The sequence below is a fragment of the Toxotes jaculatrix genome, chromosome 19 (assembly GCF_017976425.1).
Source record: "Toxotes jaculatrix isolate fToxJac2 chromosome 19, fToxJac2.pri, whole genome shotgun sequence".
In the NCBI taxonomy this organism is placed as follows: domain Eukaryota; kingdom Metazoa; phylum Chordata; class Actinopteri; family Toxotidae; genus Toxotes; species Toxotes jaculatrix.
In genome coordinates this window covers 11366554-11388450 of record NC_054412.1, presented here as the reverse complement: position 1 = coordinate 11388450, position 21897 = coordinate 11366554, and the positions used below count along the sequence as shown (strand labels likewise).

General features: G+C 40.4%; 1 protein-coding gene across 1 annotated transcript in view; it reads right to left on the bottom strand.

The window, feature by feature from the left end:
* Positions 1-17904, bottom strand: part of sgk1 (serum/glucocorticoid regulated kinase 1) — a 32715-nt gene extending 14811 nt beyond the window's left edge. The window contains exons 1-3 of the mRNA XM_041064136.1: positions 17737-17904; positions 13128-13367; positions 873-1088 (exon numbers count right to left, since the gene is read on the bottom strand). Of these exons, the coding sequence (XP_040920070.1) occupies positions 873-1088; positions 13128-13367; positions 17737-17889 (609 nt within the window). The 5' untranslated portion in view covers positions 17890-17904. The remainder of the gene's footprint in view (positions 1-872; positions 1089-13127; positions 13368-17736) is intronic.
* Between the last annotated feature and the right edge of the window lie 3993 nt (positions 17905-21897).

Here is a 21897-nt window from a genome sequence, read left to right as displayed (position 1 = left end):
ATGTTTCATAATTTTATGTTTTGATGTGCTATTTTAGGAAACTGTTGAATTACCATTAAAATCCATTGGAGTTCAGCCTTCAAACTGTTAATGATTTCTCACCTTATCACTCATTTTCCCAGACATATTTTTGGCAGTTTTGTTTGGTAGGACGCAGACACAGAGACAAATGTTAAATATTACCCTTTTGCCTGCATTGTTGCTAAAAATGTGCATTTTCTTTCATTTGCCTAAATCGAGACATTTTCTTATGCTCCCTCTATAAGCTACAAGACAGAAAACTCTTTGTCTGATGGACCTTTCTCTAAGCTGCTTGTGGACATCCCAAACGTTTTCATGTTAAATGCAGAATCATTACATTTCACTAAACCATGAAAGTATTGCTACAAAGGTGGATCATGTTATGTTTAATTATTCTATAAAATCATCAGCAACACATGCTGCACACAAACTGTACCACTCAAAAAGGTCATAAGCTGAAATTAACACTTAGGGGTGTGTGTAGAGTTGTGTGTTTTGTTTATAATTACAACTAAGTTACTTCAAACTTAAAGTCTTAGAACATGTATTTTCATTATTTTGTCAACTGCCAGCTGGTGTTATTATATAATTAACCATTTGTTTTAAGATATGAAATTGTTTACCCTGCACAACCTGGAGGAAACATAGTGAAAGCAGTCCTTTATTGTATATTGCTACCATCTGTTGTTTAATATAACAAAGGCTTAACAACCCATAATTTCTCTGGGGATTTCCTGAACTTCCCCCATCAAGGACACCTGGAAGTCCCCCACTTCATGATCCACTGATTACTTTAATGAATTAGTGTTTGCTACCTGCAATTTAATTTGCTGCAGACAGAATGAACTTGCCTGTGTGCGTTGGCGTGGCTGCCAGATATCGTCCATGACGTAGCTGATGTAGGGTCCACTGCAGATGGAGCACTCCAGCATGACAGGGCTGGCAAGGAGGGGCGAGGCATGGATCCCCCAGGACTGACAACCTCCCAGATGGACGTCTGACTCTGCTTCCTTCTGCTTGCCTGTACCATCGCCATGATGGCGAGCCAGCATCTTCCACTTCCTGACCTGTAATTATACATAGATAAATCATGATTTTTCATTATGTCAATTAAGGTTAAAACCAAGTATGTGGAGCAAATGCCTCAATATCTCTGAGAAAAGGTCACATGCTCATCTTAGCATCTAAACAGAATAACACGCAATCATACCCATAACAACATCAGCATAACCCACAGCGAGTCTTACATCCAACCCAAACCCAAAGTGGGAGGTTAGATGGAATTTAGATGACAGGCTCACACTGTTCAACACCAAAAGAAATCTCTATTATCAGCATTAACCATCTACTTAAAAACTGTACATGCTATTTGGGATCATATCTCAGCTTACATAGTGCTGTCCAATAAAAACCACATACATACCAATTGTATCCTTAAAATAAATACTCATTTGGCCTTTGTTGTGTCTTTCCCTTATAATTTTGAACATGGGAGTAAATTTTAAGCAGTAAGACTAATACACGTACCACTATGGTGCATATTATTTCAGTATTAATTTAACGTTTAACACAGTAAGAACTTTTAAAGAGTGACAGAGGTAATTTTAATTTGGTTCTAAGTTACTGATAAACCAATCCAAATTTTAAAGATATGACAGAGATAAAGGAAACACATATATACAGCAGGTTCTGGAGAATACTTATATGAGGCACCCTAATCCTTGATTTCATATCAGTTTCATATAATGCAGGAATCAAGATCAGCTAAGAAATTACTACAGCCAGAGTCAGCATCATCGCTTTACGAGTAAAATCTTCGAGGCTTACATTTGCATCGCACAGGAGGCAGTGAGTGAGTCAGTCTCAGCCTCAGCAGTAATCTCCTCTCATGTGACAGCTGCACAGTGACACACTCTCCTGAGAACAATTTTACCACAAACTCCTCTTCCCAATCAACATTTAGCATGTGACTCCCAGCGCTGCCAGAATACATGTCACGAGCAAAAAAACAAAAAAAAACAAAAAATTCCCTTAAAGAACACACACCACACACACAGGGGAGAGGGAAGGTGTGAGAGGGAAATGTAAGATACATGGCACAATGGAAGGCAAGGTCAAGGTGCACATATGTCTTGAGATAGGCGAAATGCATAGATGGATGTGTTAGTGACCCAGAATGGCTGTTATGTAAGGTAAATGGTGTCCTTGGCACAGAGAGCGGGCAGATTCAGTGACTGCAGCCATTTCAAATGAGTCTTATCAAGGCCTTTATCAGTGGCTGCTGCTCTGCTGGGCCTCTGCATTAGCACAACTTGGCATGGGGAAATGTGTGTGTGTTTGAGATTGTGTGTCTGCATGTGTATTTGAATCCAAACTCAGCAAAAAACTTTCCGTGTGTGTGTGTGAATGGTTGTTCCCTTGACTGTAATTATAGCTCGATGCTGGAAGGACAGAATGGATCCAAACAATTACTGAGGGTGTCAAGTACAATATGATACCATTCTGTCATAACAGTGTGTGCGTGTGCATGTGTGTGTGGGTAAGAACTGCCTTTATCTGTGTCTACCAGGGAAATTAAATTGTCACATATTGTTACAGTGTCATTTAACCAGAATTGAGAAAACTGTATTACACTAATACATATTACTAAGGAACAGTTCCACATTTTGGAAAGTACTAGAGGTAATACTGGCACCAGCACATTATATGATTAACATTAATTAGTAATTTTTTCTTATTTAACCTTTATTTAAACAGTAAAAGCAATACATTTACAGCTAAAATCAGCAATCACACCTTCAAAATAATTATGATAACTAATCACTTTTATAGTCTAAGTGTTTTCTGATTACTGTAGTTCTTCTTATCAGAATGCTGCAATTACTTTGGTTTCAAACAGAAATGGTATGTGTACGATTTTGATCGCCCTAATTGTTCCTTTCTTTTGAATTTCCATTGCCATGTTTTTCCCATTTTCCATAATAATTCACATTCATCTCTAATGCATATTATATGTGTAACATGCAACCTCAAATTATAAATTGGAAAAAGACATCTAGGACAGAGTAGGGTTATCTGTGTTGGTTTGTGTGTTTAGGTCATAACAATTCTTTCTCAACATTTCATGGTACTTATGTATGTACAGGCACATAAACTGCTCTTTATTAGGCTGAACTGTACATGTTTATCCTGCCATTTATCACCCTTGTCCTCGTACTGAACCTTGTCTCAGAGAAGGTGACATTGCATTCCTTCAGTGGGTAAGAAAATATGTACACAGGAAGTACAACACACACACACACACACATATGTATGCATACCATGTCCAGACTCTCCCTCCTCTTAACCCCTCTTCCTGCCCTTTGACCTGGTTTTGTGCTACAACCTTTTAAGACAACAGTGGTCCTGCTATTATTTAGGTTACATAAGGCCTCTCCTGTAAGATCTGTCCTTTCACCTCATAAACTCAGGATGTAATACGGCCCAGGGAACTTCTCATACTGAGGCCAGGATATACACATCAGCCACAAAGTCCCATAAATCAAGAAATAAAAACATCACTTGCACCATGTCCAGATTTTATCAGACCCCTTTCCTCTGTCTCCTCCTCACTGACTTCTTTAACTGCCCTGTGCCGGTGCTCTATATGGATTATCTGTGAAAAACAATGTTTTAGACACTAACAAAGTTATGTACAACCTTCACCGAAAGATTTGCCCTTTTCTCTCATACAGCAGGTCTAGCCATAAATAATACAGTATGATAAATCTACAAGTCAAAATGTAATCCGAAGTGTAATCGTATTTGACATTGTTGTCTGTGAAAATTCTCTTAGGGAATCACCACACACATTGCACTAGATAAACACATCAAAACATCAAATCCACTGGAAAGACAATCTGTTGAGTTTTACTTGTTTTTAGTTATAGTTAAGAAAGTACTCCACTGATTTAGCACCTCTCTTCTATAACATTGTATAGATCCCTTTATAACCGTAATTTGCAGTCAGAGAAATCATGACACTGCTAACAGCACTGTAATCTGTGCAGTAACTGAACAATACTTAATAGGACATTTGGTGAACCAGCCAATATGACAGTAAAACATTTCTGTTATTTTGTCCATCTCACATGAGCAACACATCTGCACAAGGCATTTAGAGAAAGACAATGTTCATAACAGTGTTATTAGCAAGTCTATGGCCCTCTATCCTGGTAACCCCCTTTCTGCCGTGTCCTGCTTATCCCTTCCTGTCCTCCACCAGCTCCCCTTGGTGCATTACTCTACCTCTAACAGGCGGTGTGATGTCCCACATATGTCTGAGCATCAAAGAGTAATGAAATCAGGGAGAAAGCGAGAGAGCATCGGTGGGGGGAATGGTAAAGTAGAATGAGGGAATGAGGTGCAAGCAGAGATGTGAAGACAAAGAAAAAAATGTGTGAAAGACAAAAAGATAAACCGAGAAAATGTGAGTGAGATAGTCCTACATAAGCCATCTTATTCTTTGTCAGAGATAAGACCTGTTTATTAACACCAAGGTCACTGCTCTTTCTTCTCCCTTTCTTTTCCCTGTTTCTGTTCCTAGATCGCAAACACGGGTCTTAAAATGAATGAGCGAGGGGGGACAGTTAGATCCCAATGGGTAGAGAGGCAGAGAACTATGATTCAGAGAGTCCAAATGGAATACAAACATCAAGTATACAGTATGTCCCGTGGGAGATCAAGCCTCAGAAATACTGTTCAAAGCCAGCAATAGAGAGAGGAGGGGGGAGTCAACCTGAAAAACAAGAGCGGGTATCTGAGAAACAAGACAGCAGGATGGCGAGAGCTGTAATATTATTGTTGAACAGGGAACCGGATCAAGGGGTAAGTTTGGGATATTGGCCTTAAGCCTCTTTTGGGTTTGTGGCCACTTTCATCCACTGGGGTCACACTATGACGTTTTTCATCTTTAAATCCTGAGGAGCAGTGAGACAAGGTCTCTGAACCTTGACTTTCTAGCGAAACATTAATATTCATGGTCAACCACTGTGTTTTTCTTGGTTTTCTTGAAAGTTTTCTTGGAAATTAAAAAAAAAAGCTGCCCTCTCCCTGGACTTTTTTCTGCATCTTATCTCATATTCCTCTCTCTCTCTCCTTCTCTTTGTCTCTCATCTCCATAAACAGAAAGAGGAGACTATATCTGTGTGACACAGAGCCTATTTACTCACTGCAGGGGCTATTATGAGATTTGTTTCGTTCTCCTTTGTTTTGACACTAAACCTCACCTCCTGTCTCACTGAGATAGTCATAACAGCCCAAACATTTCACGTTGCATAAGCACAGCTTGACTAAATTGGCCAAAGGTGAAAACATCAGATCACTGACTTTAAAAACACTGCAAAATATATTCACAGACAAGGCTGATCTTATTTTAGATGCTTGAGGTTAAAATGATTTGACTACCTAATGTGACAAATGGCACAGAATGCAAACTTTCTCGTGCAGAATAAAATTTGGTATTTATGTCACAGACTTGTGATGGACCTTAAGACAAACCAAAATGTCAAACCGCTGGTAATTCCAGTTGGGAGATCACCAAAGTCAGAAGGACTCATCCTGTGGAGAATGTGAATGTCTGCGAAAAATGTCACAGCAATCTGGTAATTGTTGAGCTATGTCAGTCTGGACCAAAGTGGTGAAGCAACCACTCGAATGACCAACCCAATCCAAACTTGACCAAAAGCAGATGTGTCTTTGCTCTTAGTTTCATAGCATGATAATGTGCAATGACTGTTAGACATTCTTCCTTTTTTGTAGCTACATTGGATTTTGTTAATCGAATTTCAAGGATTTAGTACCACAAAACCACATCTTTAAACGTACCTCCATTGGAAATGGAACAACATTAAGACCAATAGGCGTGAGCCTTTTACAGTGCAACACAATGAAGTATGTAGTAACAAAGCACAACCACAGCATCTTGTTTTTGTGCACTAGCTCTGCTGTGAGTGAGCGTATTGTCCATGTGGAAGCAGATCAGGTCAACTTTAAGCTCCATTGTCGAGTGCGTGCCATAAGCCCCAAAAACCTCAGTGCGCAAAGCAGTTTCAACAGAGCTGAGTATGTGAATGGGATGGAAAAAAAAGTTATACTGCATAGTCAGGGTGCTGCTGAGCCTCTGTGGCACAGTAGTTTTGGCTTTAGCTCTGGCACATCAAGATGGAAGATGGGATTAGCCGGGTTCTCAGGGTAGATTAGAACAACAATAATTCCCAAATTCCCTCAGAATGAGAATCAGAAGGGAGAGTGCTCCCTTTTTTTCTAGTGGGCCAAGGTCAGCGGAGAGAAAAGGGGAGGGAGGGAGGGTGGAAAGAGAGGGGGACCATGAGGGAAAAGGTATTGATGCCTGTGCATCTCCCAGATTTGGAGGGTTTAATCCACAGAAGGACTAGGAACTGATACAGCATTTTTTTTTCTTCCTCTCTTTTGTGCCTAGTGAAAATTCGAGGCACTGATTATGCACTGAATCTATCCTAATCATTCGTCCATTTTATATATCAATTAACAGAACTAAAACTTATATTTTACATGGGAAAAGAAAAACAGCATCATCTCTTCTGCTGAAGTGACTATTTTCATCAGTCTCCTTCATCATTTAACCTTTATTTCAATCACTCTTGCATTGAAACTCTGAATTTATTGAAAACAGAATTGTGTGACACAGATTAGTCATCTTATCATTACAAAAAAAAAAAAAAAAAAAAAAAAAAACCTTCTGTACTTTTCCCTCTTCATCTCCCAAGCTCTAGTTTGTTATAGGCCTATCTAAGGTTGGGTGAAACACTACAAAGCTAATTCACATATCCTGCTGTATAACAACAAATAATCTTGGAAACTGCAGCCAAGGTATGAAGTGCTACCTCTATGCTTATTTATCTCCTTTTCGTGCTTTGGAAGAAAAAGAGCCTGTATAATCCTGCAGTGGCAATAGAAACAAATGCAGTGTGCCGTTTTGGGATGTGTACATATAAATCTACTGCCAGCAAAGAGGGGAGATCATGCAAGAAAAGCAATTCCAAGTTTATTACTCCAACCACATTCTTCCACTGCCAGAGTACTTGGCTTTGGAACAAAAGCATAGCTAAGGATTAGCAGTTTTCCATTGCAAAGTGTATGCTAAACAGTGTTAGCTTAGAACTGCTTTCCAGACCATGGGAGACTTCCCTCATTTAAATGCTGTCTAAATATGTTAAAAGAAGAGGAGACTCATAACAATAAAGAGGGTAATGGAAGATGGTAGGAAAATATCACGTTTTTAAAGGATAGAAGACACAATTTTATTAGAGAAACTGATACAAACTGGCTTAATGCCAACACTAAACTGAAAGCCCAGCAGTTTCATTACTAAGCACAGAATCTGGAAGACTCAGGGAGTTCTGACTCTTGGTATTTATCTGGAGAGAAACTTAACGTGTGCTAAGGTCTTTAACAAGGAGAAAAGAAAGTTTTGAGTCAATTAGCTGAACTAGTCATAAGAGTACAAACAGAAGTTTGGAGCGAGAGGCATGACAAGCCAAGAACTTGGAAAGGGATTTTGGCTCCCTGTGCTCTTTGTATCAAATATATTTGGACCTTGTGGGTTGTCCTTCTTAATTCCTTCTTATTCCCAATGCTGGCCTGAAACCTGTTTTGACAATAATGTAACAATAAAGCTACAATAAAGCTTTTTGTAAGGCTGTGTTACCTGTTCAGCAAGTGAGGAAAGGGATGGGGGTAACCCACCAGGGCAACAGTGTTCATCAGTTCATTAGGTACACCAAGCTACATCCAGTAATATGTTTCTAATATTGACCTAAATGTTGGCAGAAAACTGTCAGCTCATGAATTTAGTTGAATCAGCAGCAAATCAAGAGTTCCCATCCAGTGTTCACAGTTCAGATTAAAGGAGCTGCGTGGGAGATGTCTGCAGTCCAGAGTTCATGTCCTTGCCTTGAAAATGTCAGTGGAAAGCCTGTAAAAGGTTGCCGGTAAAGCGGCGCAATCTTTGACTATGACACACAAGTCATTAACCATTAGCTCCATCAAGAAGTGAACTGCCTGAGATCTGCTGCTTCTCAGAAAAGCCACTTCTCAGATAAGACTGCATCAAGAACCATCGTCTGGAGTGCAAAGTCCAGCAGAAACGTAATTGCTAAAGTACATTACAGAGAAAACTTAATGCACCATAAAAGTGAGAAGTTGTTTTCTAAGAAGACAATGCTAACAGCTAATATGTAGTCCCCTCTGACCTGTTACCTAATGACACATCACAACTGCATTTGTACTTGTGACCACCTCACAGTTTCATTTGACAGGATCTTTGAATGAAATCGTCCGACCATCATTGCCCCTTCCCAATCTCAGTCACCAATTCAGGCACGATGGATTAGCATTCATGGACCAGAGCTTAAGCCTGCAGGGCCTTGTCAGTGCTGAGGGAAAACAAGAGAGGTGGATTTGTCACAGGCCATCTCACTCTGTTTTCTCTCAGGATAGCCAACCAAAGAGACACTGGTGTTTATAACACCAGTGACCCACTGAACGTCTGAGCTGGGCGTTTTTGACAGTGAGGACAAAGGTATGGTATGATCACACTTTTGTTCCAGCTGACTCTAACAAAACATTAACAAGATGAGATTACAGCACTGACAAATGAGGTAAGAGTTTTTCTGCATCCAGACTAATTTCTAAAGAATTCAGATGCAGTTTTTTTCCACGCTCTACTTTGTGCCACTCCATTCAGCTGAGATATAATCAATAGTCGGTCACATCTCACAGGCTGCATGGGAGTAGATAAAAATCACAGTTCTTCTTGGACACGCTTGGCTTGTCTCATATCCTTGGATTTCTTCACCCCCACCCGTCTTCTCTGCTTCACTTCCTGCCTTCCGTCCTTCCTCTCTCTCCTCTCTCTCTCTCTCTCTCTCTCTCTCTCTCTCTCTCTCTCTCTCTCTCTCTCTCTCTCGCTGCATGAATGAGTTTTGGACAGTAAACACAAATTGGACCAGAGAGGGTCAGCCCTTTCTGGGTAAAGTTGGTGTTTAAACCAATACCGAATACACACTGACTGATTAACGCATTCAACTAATCCATACTGGGAACGGACCATAAGGAAATGAGAATCTTGTGTAGTGGCTATGATGTTATATAATATATCTGACTTGATAAGAAGTTTGCATTGTTTGTAATACTTAGTGGGTACCTACACCAGGATATAAGTGAAGAAGACAAGAGTTTAGGGAAGAAGGAGCAACAATTTTAAGTTCAACTTTGAGCCATAAGGGAAAGAAACCACATGAAGTGAAAGGGGCAAGTGCACACTGGTGTTCTAACAACAACAGGAAGTTAATTATTGTAGTTTGGCCAGCTTACTTAGCCCTCTCATCAACATGGTCAGCAGCTGGAGTTTGAGCAATGTCTGCGACAAACACCTCCCTTACTGCCTCATTGCTGCAATTTGCGTCAAAATCTCTACTCCTTCTCTGAGTCATGGCCCAATCAAATGTGAACACACAGACATGATACACACATTTTTAGATTCAGTGTGATTTGCACCTCTTGAAAATATCAGTCTCATATTCCATTGTGAATAAATGTCCATAAATACTACACATACACATAGTAAAAATACCTTATAACTCCAGAAATTGCCTGAAAATCATTACATTTTATACTATTTGTATTTCCAGTTAGTGATTCATTGGTACACTGTATGTACAAAATATTTACACTGTAAATTGTGGGCTGTAAGTGTTGCTAAGGTTCCTGTGAGACTGTACAAAAGATGTCTGACAAAAGAGAAAACATGTCAGGACAACCAGCAGTCAGCAAAAGTTCATGTTCTTTTCATTTTTGATTAAGTCGTCATCAAGAACAGTACAGGCCTGATTCAAGAGATTAGCGGAAAGGCTGCGTTTGCATTAGCTTTGTGTGTGCATGTGTGTGTGTGTGTGTGTAGAGTATCTGACAGTCTGCTGGTGTGTACATGGCACAGTACAGGACGTCCTTATCAAGAGGATTTATATGCTTTTGATTTCTGGTCATGCTCAGGCAGTGGGGCAGATGCTCTGACCTCATCTCCTCTATCTTCTAATAAAACTGTCCTCTCAGCTCTTCTCATCTCTCTCACTGCTGTTTCCTCTATTTATGTCTCTCCCCCTAAGCTGTGTCCCTCATTTCTCCTCTCCAGCCATTATTTTTTACTCTTTGTCCATTTTTTATCATAATTTCTTCCAAACACTCCTATTATATCCATCTTTCCTCCTGCTTACAGTAAACCTCTCCTCCTCTGTTACCCTGTTTGCTCTGCTGTCATCACCGTTTGGAAAAAATGGAGGTGTCATAAATGTAGTACACTGATCACGCTGATCAGTGCCATAAAGCTTGGTCTATATTTAGATATGGCTCTGACAGACTTAACAAAAGTAGCACCAGGGTGAAGGCTATGCAAAGCACAAGGTCAAGGCTAAGCTGAGCTTCCTGCATTTTTAATAGTGCTGATGCTTTGTAATTAGAAAAAAAGGTGCTGTGATTGATTTTTAATGAGGACGAGGAGGAGCTGGGCAATCTGTCAGGGACTTTTTTTTTGGAAAGAGAACAACACTTAAGTAATGTAACAGAGTTGGGTAAACGTCCTTATATTAATATAAATATTGTAGAGTTCATATTTTATTTATTTTTGTGACTCTCAGGGGGTAGGGAAAACTTTAATTTCAGTTCAGATGCAGCTCCTCTGGCAACAAACGACTGCAACAACATTTTGCTGCCGAGTACAGATTAGCAATTTTTCCAAGAAAAGCTTCTGCCCACTGTGAGCGTAATGCAGACAAGCTACAATACACAGGACAAAAGCAGAATCCTCAGTACCCAACAATACTGGGCACTTAATAATAATATATTTCCACATTAACAATAGCATAAAAAGTAAATAATGACAAATATCCCCAGAGCTTTCCCATCTGTCTCTGCACACTTAAGAGTAATCTGACACTGTCTGTCATCATCTGGTGTCTTATTCATCTCCACCTCCCCTAAAATGTTACAGCAGCCTCTCGTCGTCACCACAAGACCTTCTTAAGTCCGAGTCTGAGACACTCGCTAGACAGCGACTGATACGGTTCACTTTGATGGGCTGACGAATTTCATCGTGAAGCTTTGCTCATTTGCATTTGAGTCAGGTTGTGGGTGGCCTCCCAGAGGACACAGCAGTGTGTCTGGCATGTGAGGGAAATGTTTCTGTTACTGCTCCATTTGTTGAACAAGTGTCACGCTCCGTGAGTGTTTGACAAGCCAACTCTGAGGGCCTGAGTTGTGAAGTGTTTGGACAGAGTGTGCCAAGATACGGTACAGTATGCAGGGAACAGTACAGAACATGACGTCTGTATGCTGAACTTTGTCATGGGCTATTTGGCAATGCCACACAAAGACAAACACAGTCCATATTTAGGTTTTGATGTAAATTTCCATTTTAATCATTTATTGAGCCTGTGTATGGACAGGTACTGTAGGTCAGCCCTATTTAACTCCATATTGGCTTTGGATTGACTTCCCACACATGCACACACACACTCTGCAGTGAAAACTGGCTATGACTCACCGCTGAGCCCCCTCCTCTTTAACCCGTCAGCCTGCTTCAACCGAACCACAACACCCATTAATTCTACACACACACACACACAGACACACACACGCCGGTTATCTCCACTGAGACATTAGTGACAGATCTATTGGTTGTGAGGGCAAGAGGTGGAATTGATGGAGAGATAGAGTGAGGCAGAACAGCCTGGAAGACAACCAGAGCAAAATGGAACAAAATGGAAAAAAACTAAAGGGCTGCGGGGAAGAGAATAGAGTAATGGACAACTACACGGCCCTGTTTTATATTCTCAGTCACCACAGTGTTGTTTCTCAGTGCACACACTCTCATGCAAACACACACGCCACAGTGAGGCTTTGTCTTGCTGGGATGGCGATGACTCATTCTCTCCTGTTGCCCATGTGATTTGAGAAACACGCACACACGAACGGGGAACCTATTGATGGGTATGATGATTGATAAGGAGGAGGGTAGCTATTATGATTGTAGTTGCATAACCAAGGACAACCTGGACACCTGCAGCAGCAGCATTATTGTGAATGGACTGGTGTGGGTGTGTGTGTTTTGGACCAGTTAGCTATCTATCTTTGCACTTCCTTCCAGCTGCTTGTGTTCTTTTTTTAAAAAAAAAAAACAGTTTAATTTTTAGTAAAAAAGCAACCAACTTAAAAATTCCCTTTCTCTGCTGATGATCTGCCTCCTGCTGTAATTTCTGAAACACCAGCCGATGGTGATCAACAACAAGGGGTTTTTTGAAAAAAGCCCTGGTCGCCTTAGTGTTTATGTTACGTAACAACACTCGTGGTAGAGCTTAAAGGGAGAACAAAGACAAACAGAACAATGTCTAGAGTCCTGTTAGTACCTAATTTGCTTCTTTGACTTCTTTCAATGAGTGCTAACGGGCAAACAGAGGGAGGTCTATGAAATGAGTCAAGTGTTATTATGGACTGTGTTAGTGGGATAGGTCCTACTCTCCCAATTAACTCTTGATTTACCTCTTAGATTTCTACTTTTACCTTAAATGCAGAAAAAGCTTATTCCACACATTATGCCACTATCCCATATACAGTCACCTGGGCATCTACTGGTTCCAACAATTTTCTACATGGGGACTGAAATTTTTAAAACAACGCAATGTCATTGTTTGATTGATTTTTATAGTAGTAGTATTATTACATAAAGGGAAATATTCTGTATTATTCTGAATATATTTCTTCATAATTCAGCCTGAGGTACAAAGTTTGAGATATTCACTAGAAATGTTTGGTTGGGCAGATTTTAGGATATGAAGGATGTTTCCGTTTTATTACATTATTACATTACAGTCTCAGCCATCATTCCTATTGGTAATAATAATGTTGTGCCCACCAAGTTAACTGCTTGGAAATGTGCTAATGTGCTGCTGAAAAAATGTCTGAGAGGTTTTAAAAAACCTCCAGGTTAATCAAACTGGAAAATATGAAGTTTTCAGACTAAGCTTCCACTTTACCTTACAGCCCTTGCTCTTGTCATGGCCACCGGTTTGCCCGTTGGCAGGGCACGGCGAGCACGGCTCATGGTGGTAGTACTGGCCGCCCTGCAGGCCAGCATAGTGACAGCAGCCGTAAGGCGAGGGGAAGTGTGTGTACCACAGGTCCTCAGCCAGCGGACACTTTGGACAGGGGTAGAGGAGGCCTTTCCCCTGGGCTTTCTCCACGCTCACCTTGGGGTTCCGCATCCATCTTCGTACCTGCGCGGGGAAAAAGGTGTTTGTGTCAAAAACGGTTTGAGAAAAGAAGTTTTAAGAGTAAAAAGGTTGGTTTGATCTCACGTTCACTTTGTTTCTCTTTATAAGTACTCTCACAGGTGCTGCACAAATACACACACATACAGATGCCCATATACTGTCAACCCTGCCAGCTGCAACCTTTGATCAGAGAAAGAGGAGTTTTTTTGTGTGTGTGTTATCCCTAATTATGAGTCAGTTCAAGAGGGACACACAGACACACAGAGTAGTGCACTTCAAAGAGGCACAGATTGTACCTCTGCTCTGCCACACTGAACACATGAATCAGAAAGAAATGGAACACACACAGAATGACGCACAAGATGTGCACATGCACTTGTCGCATGTTGATGACACAATGTAACATGCTGATGGCTTGTTCAAGTACAAAGAAGAAAGCAATGTCTATCTTGTCTGATCTTATGTAAGTTTCTTTGAAATCTAAGCCTTTGACTTGTTTTCATGTCAACAACAAAAGTCTAGAGACACTTGGAGAAAGCTGAGCTGGAGACTGATGAATTATCACAAATAAAACTCTTCGACATTCTTGTCCTTACAGTTGTCCACATTATGCAACCATACTGTACCAACAATGAGTGGGATATTATGTTTACTTGTGTTATACTGTATTACAAAAGCAGGCACAAGTTGGTGCATGCAGAACACATTGTTGCATACTATACACACATCACTCCCACAGTGACTAAGATTTCCCAGTAAAGCACTGTCACTAACCGTAAAACCCAGTGTGCGTGTGTGTGTGTGTGAGGGAGAGAGAGAAACATGGGGGAGAGGTGGTGAAAGTGGAGAGGAAGCAGAAGAATTACCACAAGAGGAACAGAAGGAGAGCGACAGGGAGAGAGAAAGGCAACATTTTCACGAGAAGCCTTGTGAAATCTCGTCCTGCTGTGTGAGTCCAAAATTTTGCAAACACACACCACAGGGCAGCATAGCCTATCTGGCTGAGCAGCACAGAGGCCAGAGAGCTGTGACACAAACACACACACACACACACACACTCCCTGATATTAAATGTCTAAGTCAAAGGGTAGCCAGACCGCATGTCAAGGCATGTCGGGTCTGAAGGAAAACAGACTTGGAAAAACACTCCAACAGGTCAACAGAAAAACAAAGCCACTGGAGGACTGACATAGAGCTGCAGTGACACACACCTGAAATAATAATATTTCTGAACATGTTTCTTCACAAAGAATATCAACTGAGTATACGTGTGATTGACGTTACATCCAATTAGATGACTTTTTCTTTTGTTTTTGTCTTTAGATTCAAAGAGGGAGAACAGTTTCGACATTATCTCATGGATCAAACAGCGTGTTGTCATCCCTCTTGTTTAACATGTCACGCTGACAATGAAACTAATGATAGGTGTCATCCAAAGCCTAACACTCGTTCACCTCAGGCACAAAAACACAAGTCATGCTGTATTCAGAGCAGCAGTAGTATATGTTATCTTTCTTTTGGCCCAGTTTAAAATACACTGAAGAGTTATGCATCACATTGGTGAGTTCATTTAAGGAGGACTGCATCATGTTTGAGGTACAACATGTTCACTTTTACCTTCTTATTTCCAATTTTGTGTTTTCTAATCAATGCTCAGACAAAAACAAACACTCAAACACTCACAGAGCCATTGATTTTATATTTCCTTCTATCATTTCCCCTACTCATTTGTATGATACAGAGCTCAGTCTGGACCTGTGTTCTCCCCATTATGTGATTAGACACAAATAGAGAGACAAATAAACCCTGAACAGCAGCAGGCATTAATTCTGATTTGGGTCTGTGTGCTGCTGCATATCTGGATGGTCCTCCTTTTCTGTTTTTATATAGAAATATGCTAAAGAAAGGCAAGACCAACTAAAGATTTAACATAGATAGATAGATAGATAGATAGATAGATAGATAGATAGATTCAGGCGCTTAATTACAGATTAGTGTAAAATCCCATGGGAGACTCATCGCAGCAGAATGTGCCTGTGGGAGTGCATGTGTGTTTGTGTGTGGGTGTTAACACAACACAATCTGCCCATTTTCACCAAGCGAGTCATCAGTTCTCCACACCATACTGTACACCATCTGAGAGCAACACTTGCAGCAACACACACCTTAGACAACGATACTCACGAGCAGCAACATACGGCGATGACACATCCAGAAAAGAAAAGTTTGTAAATCTACTCAGCACCCTAAAGCCAAGAAATATTCATCAAGTACATACTGTAAATGACTGTTGATTGTTGCCATTTTGTTGTTATCATGAAACGTATTCACTCCCCAAGGCTGAAAATGTTTTAACTCGAACCTGTGCAATAAACCCTTAATTTGTTATTTGATTTGTTTTATTACACTGTTCAGATAATGGAAAAAATAATGTTGTGCTACATCCTCCGAGCAATTCAGTGATTAGTGAGTGAATTCTTCAATCCACCTCTGCTCCACATGCTGGAAGTAATGTTAGTCATTTCCTTCCCATCATCCCCTGCAGTCGTGTTGCTCTGTGTTTTCTTTTGATCTCATGTAAATTGGCAGCAAATTATTCAGATTTAAGGAAGCAGAAGTTGAACTGTTTGTCAAGCTCAGCATGTTGAGAGTGAGTATAACAAACCCTAATGGAGGTTTATTGAAATTACAGTATATATACATACTGAAGCTCACAAGTCCAACAAACGATTTCTCTTGCCGTCTTATTTTTAAGTCTCACATGGATTGCTTACATATGTTGAGGGCTGCAACTAATAATTGTTTTTTATTATGAATTAATCTGACAATTAAACAGCTACAACCCATTATCAAAATTGTTGTGGATTAACTTTCTGTCAGTAGATTAACTGGTTTGTTGTTTCAGCTCTTCGTGTGTTGTTTTTCTAATGCATACATGTATTTTAAGCTACTACATGTGAAAAAGCTAAAAAGCCAAAAACATTTGTCAGTGTATTACTTTCTACTGAGACATGTTTCAGAAATGGTTTGCAATTTGCAACTACAGCTCAGTAATAGGCTATAATTGAGAATACATTTTTTGTGTCTGGCTGTGAAACATCCATATGGCATCATCCTCCAGAAATCCTTACATTTTCCCATTTCCTCTCTGTTATCCCTTTTAATGTCCTTTTAAAAGTAAGGAACTCATTACCCTTTATCAGTGACTTACTAACACTTAGAAATACAGCCTTGATGGCTTGTTAGAAAGTGAGTAAGTCATTAATAAGGGTTAATGAGTTTCCTGCTTAGAAATAAGCCTTCAGGCATGCAGTTAGAAATGTTATTTGATCATTAACAAAGTATTATTCCACTATAACAGTCCAGTTTAATAATTCGGTCACCACTCTTCAATCAAATAGTCAATCAAAATCAAAAGTTCAATCAAAAGATGTATAAACAGCAAAATAATGCTGATTTTAATATTAAAAATAATCATAATGGTAATTTTAATAAAGTTATTTTCCAAAGAGGGTGCAGGATAGGGGATAAAAATGAGTCTGCTGTTATAAATGTTAATAAATTCCTGTTGAGCACATTTTGTTCCAAATCCTCTGCAGCTGTACTTGTCAACTATGCACTGGTGGGATATTCCTGTGTGAGCGACTTAACAGTTCATTTTTAGTGACCAAAAAATATTCTATAATAAATTATTTATTCACCACTAATGAAGTTTTTACTTACAACTTACAAATCAAAGGAAACCTTATTAAAAAGTGTCACCTTATGGCCTTCAAGAACAGCTTTGTGGTCCATTAAATCCCTGCATTGTACATTTGTTTTGAAAAAGTCAGCACGCACATTCATTACACAAACACACCAACCACGGAAACCATTTAATGCAAACCATTAACATTACACAGGAAATGAGCCTTGTGACAGCAGTGCAGCATAACGCGGGATGTGCTGAGTAGATGCTAAACTACAGTGTAGGATCTTGCCAACTCAATGATGTCATGATTCCTACACAACAGACACTTGTAGTGTAACAGTGTTTTGGAGCACACACAAGCAAAGGGAAACAGACACACACACACACACACACACACACAGTAAACACACAGGGAGCCGAATCTTGCGCCTGATTAGCGCAGCTTAGCTTCCACAATGACATCATCTCTGGCGTGCACACACACACACACACACACACATACATAGAAAGAGAGAGGGAACACTCCGGCTGTGACACCTCCTCTCTCAGCCAATAGACCTCTCACTCTCTCTGTGTAGGTGAATGTGTAGGCACATACTCACAGATGCACCAGTACCAAAATGTGTGTGTGTGTGTGTGTGTGTGTGTGTGTGTGTGTGTGTGTTTGTCATCCAAACTCACCTTCCTCTTGACAAACTGGAAAGCGGAGCACTTCTTAAAGGAAAAGGCAGTCTTCTCTCCCCCTCCGCCCACTCCTCCACCACCTCCTCCTCCACCTCCACCTCCCCCGCCACCTCCGCCACCTCCTCCTCCTCCCCCATTCACCAGCTTCATGGCCGACACCGGCACTCCGCTTGCCTCTGTAGATCCCAGGATGACGGACAAACTAGCAGGGGGCAAAAAGACAGAGAGGGAGAGTTATCTAAGGCATGAAGAGAAGGTTCTAGCTAGTACAGGGACAGCAATTGGGAGAGATGCCTCTGTGTGGCAAAAAGAGGATGCGAGGAAAGAGAGTGAGAGCAAGAGGAGGTGGAGGTGGAGGAGGCAGATGGACCGAAATATTAGGGAGAGAGGCAGGATGCTGCTATGAGAATGAGATTACTGGAACAACTAGGAATCAGGATGAGGCTAAAGATGGGGTAGAAGTAAGAGAGAAAGTGAGAAAGAAACTAAAATGCACATAAAAAAGACAGAGATAAAGAGAGGAGAGAGGATGAGGAGGAGCAGGAGGATGAAGGTAGCAGCTCCTATTGCTGTGAGGGGGAAACAGCTTTGTTTACAGAGTCTCACGGCACTCAGAGAGCATCCCTTTGAACTGTCAGGTGTGTGTGAAGTTTATCCATGCATGGTTAAGTGTATTCACATGCACAGTGTGTGTATGCATTCTTATAAAGAGTGTGTAAAACCACAAGGGTCATGTTCACCTGCATGTGTGTATACGACACTTGCACTGTATGCACACATGCTTGCCTCCTTCCGTACCTTTATGCTGGTGCGATGGCTGGTTCCACTGATTCCGCTGCAGCCTGTTTGTATCCGAGGACTTCTCCAAAAACTGATCCCAGATCAGGTGCACCAGCTCCCGCTACTCAGTTACAGGTGTCCTCTTCCCTGATTTCACTGAACTAAGCCCACATTCCCAAAAAGAGGTGAGGAAGGAGAGTCTGCGATGACGTTGTCGTGCGGGTCAATAAGAGCATGTCACAGTGTGATTGGTGTGTGTGTCCTCAATAGTGCAGTTGTGTGGAGAGAGCTGTGAGAGCTGTTGTTGCTGTGGTGTCAGCCTGTAAACAAACACCCAGGAAGTGTGTGTATGAGAGCATGATGAGGCGTGTGTGATGTGCCCAGCTGCAGTCCTCTGGCTCACACCAGCGCTACTTTATCAATGAAAGGCTCTGCAGTGAGCAGATGCCGCCTCCCATTCCCTTTCTCTCTCCTTCCATCTCTCTCTCTCTCACTCTCCGGCTCCCTCACTGTCCCTCATCACCACAATGCCCTCCCCCTTTTCCTCCGCTCGCTCATTTTTCTGCTGCAGTCGATGGTGGCTCCTCCCTCGCTCTCTCTCTCTCTCTCTCTCTCTCTCTCTCTCTCTCTCTCTCTCTCTGTCTCCCTCCTTCATTCTACCTCACCTCACAGCTCATCCCTCCCATGATTTCTTTCTCTCTCCTCTTAAATCGTCCCAGTGAGGTTGGAGGAGGACAGGGACACCCAAAATACGTCTCAGCCACACATTCCTGTATGTGTGCTTAACGTAGTGACAGCTTTGGTCCAGCTGGATTTCACACAAATACACACACACACACACAATTGCCTCATCATATGTGTCAATGTGTATGCCCTTGCCTTTGTACCTATAACACAGGGGCAGTTTAATTTCCTGATGTGACACCTGTGGACGATAAAGCTGAATCATGTTCCTTTTACGAATCCATGCACCTCACGTGTGCAGTAAATCCGGTGACAAAAATAAAACATAATAAATGAAATATTAAGCCATTTCTTTTCTTCGAAACGTTTTAAATATAGTCCTCATTTTCAACTAAATACATAGCTTTTTTTATTTCTTAAATTAATGCAGGATGTTTTGCTTGTTCTTCTTGTGCTATATCTGTCTGTCTTCTTCATGTGTTAATTAGAAGCTCAGGTTCAGTAACTTTATATCACTCAGGATGAGGAAATAAGTTTAAACATGACCTTTGTCTACAGTAGCTAACAAACTCAAATGGCCGGAGGCATTTCTAGCAGCTAATGTCAAAATGTGACTTGAATCATAATTGGGGCTAACAGGATCCAAGGCATTGTTTGTATTGTTTTTTTTTTTTCGTTTTTTTTTTCTTTCACTGGAACAAACCCGTCATATCTGATCCGTTCTAGTTTGGCATGTGAAATTGTCATCAAAATTGCTTGAACTGAAAGCCTGTAGACTAATTATCTTTGAATCCACACAATAGGCAATTGTTGCTATCGCTAAATTGGTTTCTCGACTATGATTTAGTTTAGTTAGTATTTTTAAAGGATACTGAGATTACTTTTATGTTTGTGCACTAAACATGAAGAAAGAGTCAAGAGATGATTAGTTTAGCTTAGCACTGAAAACAGGGAGAAACAGCAAGCCTAGCTTTGTCCAAAGGTTAAAAAAAAAAAAAATCCATCTCACACTACTGTTATTTGATACAATTAACACATTCCTCCTATTACAAATGAAAAATGTATTTCCAAAATGTTGAAATATTCTTTTAAACACAATCCAGGGGAGAATCAACATGGTAACGCTGCTTCCTTTCACAGTCAGATTTTACCATACTTGCTCTGTATGGACTAATTCTGTTGCAGGAGATGTTTGGTACATTTGTAATATAACTGAAATGATGTGGTGCATGTGCCTGTTAATATACTGAATAACATGTCACCATACAGAAAAATACTGTATATGCACAATTTGTCTGAAAATTATGGGACATATAAATGAAATCAGTTTGCTGGACTGTTTTACTTACCAGAGAACAGTAGCACAATAGTACAATTACACTGGCTGTTAGTGTATTGATCACAACAAAACCAATTAAAAAGGAAAGGTTAAGAACCTGATAATTCAATGGGAACAAACAACACCACTCTCCGTGTAAATTAAAAGGTATTTCTTAATAACTCTCTGCTGCATTCATGGTAAACATTCAGTGGAAATGAAACTCTCATTACGCAGCAAGCAAGTCAGTTTGCCTCAGCTTCATATTGAGACGGATGTAGTTCTCCTCACGGGGGAAACAATGACTGTGCAGTATTCACTGTAATCAGGATCAGTCAGAGGCCCAATCAACGGTGACTCAGCGGTAATGACATGGAACAATGATTGGTGAAATCAGCTTTGCACCCAGCTGCAAAATAAAAAAGCTTGTGATCTACCAGCAGAAGAAAACTGTTTATTGTCTTCTTGGAAAACCTCTTAAGATTTACCAGCATTTATTATAACATTTATTAACAACTTTAATTTGTCCAAGATTTTGTCTTTCAGATTTTCTATACTGCACTTGTTTTTAATCTAGGATCTCAGCCAAGCACTGTATGCTAAGAACTGCTTTAACTTCAGCCCTCAAATGTTTTTTTTTATTGCATGGACTATATGAATAGCACAAAAGATATGTGTTTGGGCTATTTAGTACATTTGTAATACTTGCCTCACTGCGTCTTGTAAATAGTATAAAAGAAGACAAAGCCTATTTTGGCTCTTAGCATTTAAGCACCAGTGGTTTTGCTTCATTGAATCCAGTCAGAAGAGTACAGGAAGACAAAAACCTAGTTTTCCAAAATATCTCTGTAAAGGCTCCAGGGTGCTATTACATTGTCTGACAGCAGCTATACTCTTACATAACCGCAACAATTTCTCACTCAAATATATATCTCTATGGCACATAAATTATTCTGTGATCTCCCAAAAGACCCCAAATATTCTCCACTGCTCTTGTAAATTCAAATGCAGCCAATAAATAATTAATAGCAAGGTTTCTTAAATGGTTCAGAGAATTGCCAAAATGATCTTAAAGTCAATAAATTATGGATTTTCCTCAAAGTGACAGAGATGCAGTGAAGTATCATATATAACCACCCCGCTCCTCAAAAAAGCCTCCAACTGTGACGACTGACGACTGTGGGGGTTGGTGTTTATGTACATTTCCATGCTCATTATTTACCCAGAATAATCAGAAAACACATCTGAGACTGAGAACTTTAACAGAAAGCCAAGTGAGGCTGTTTTATGCCCTTGTGATGGTCAGAGATGATATGCACTTGCAATCTCAGACTGCTAATGAGGTCCACTGGGCATGTTTTGATCGTATACCAAAC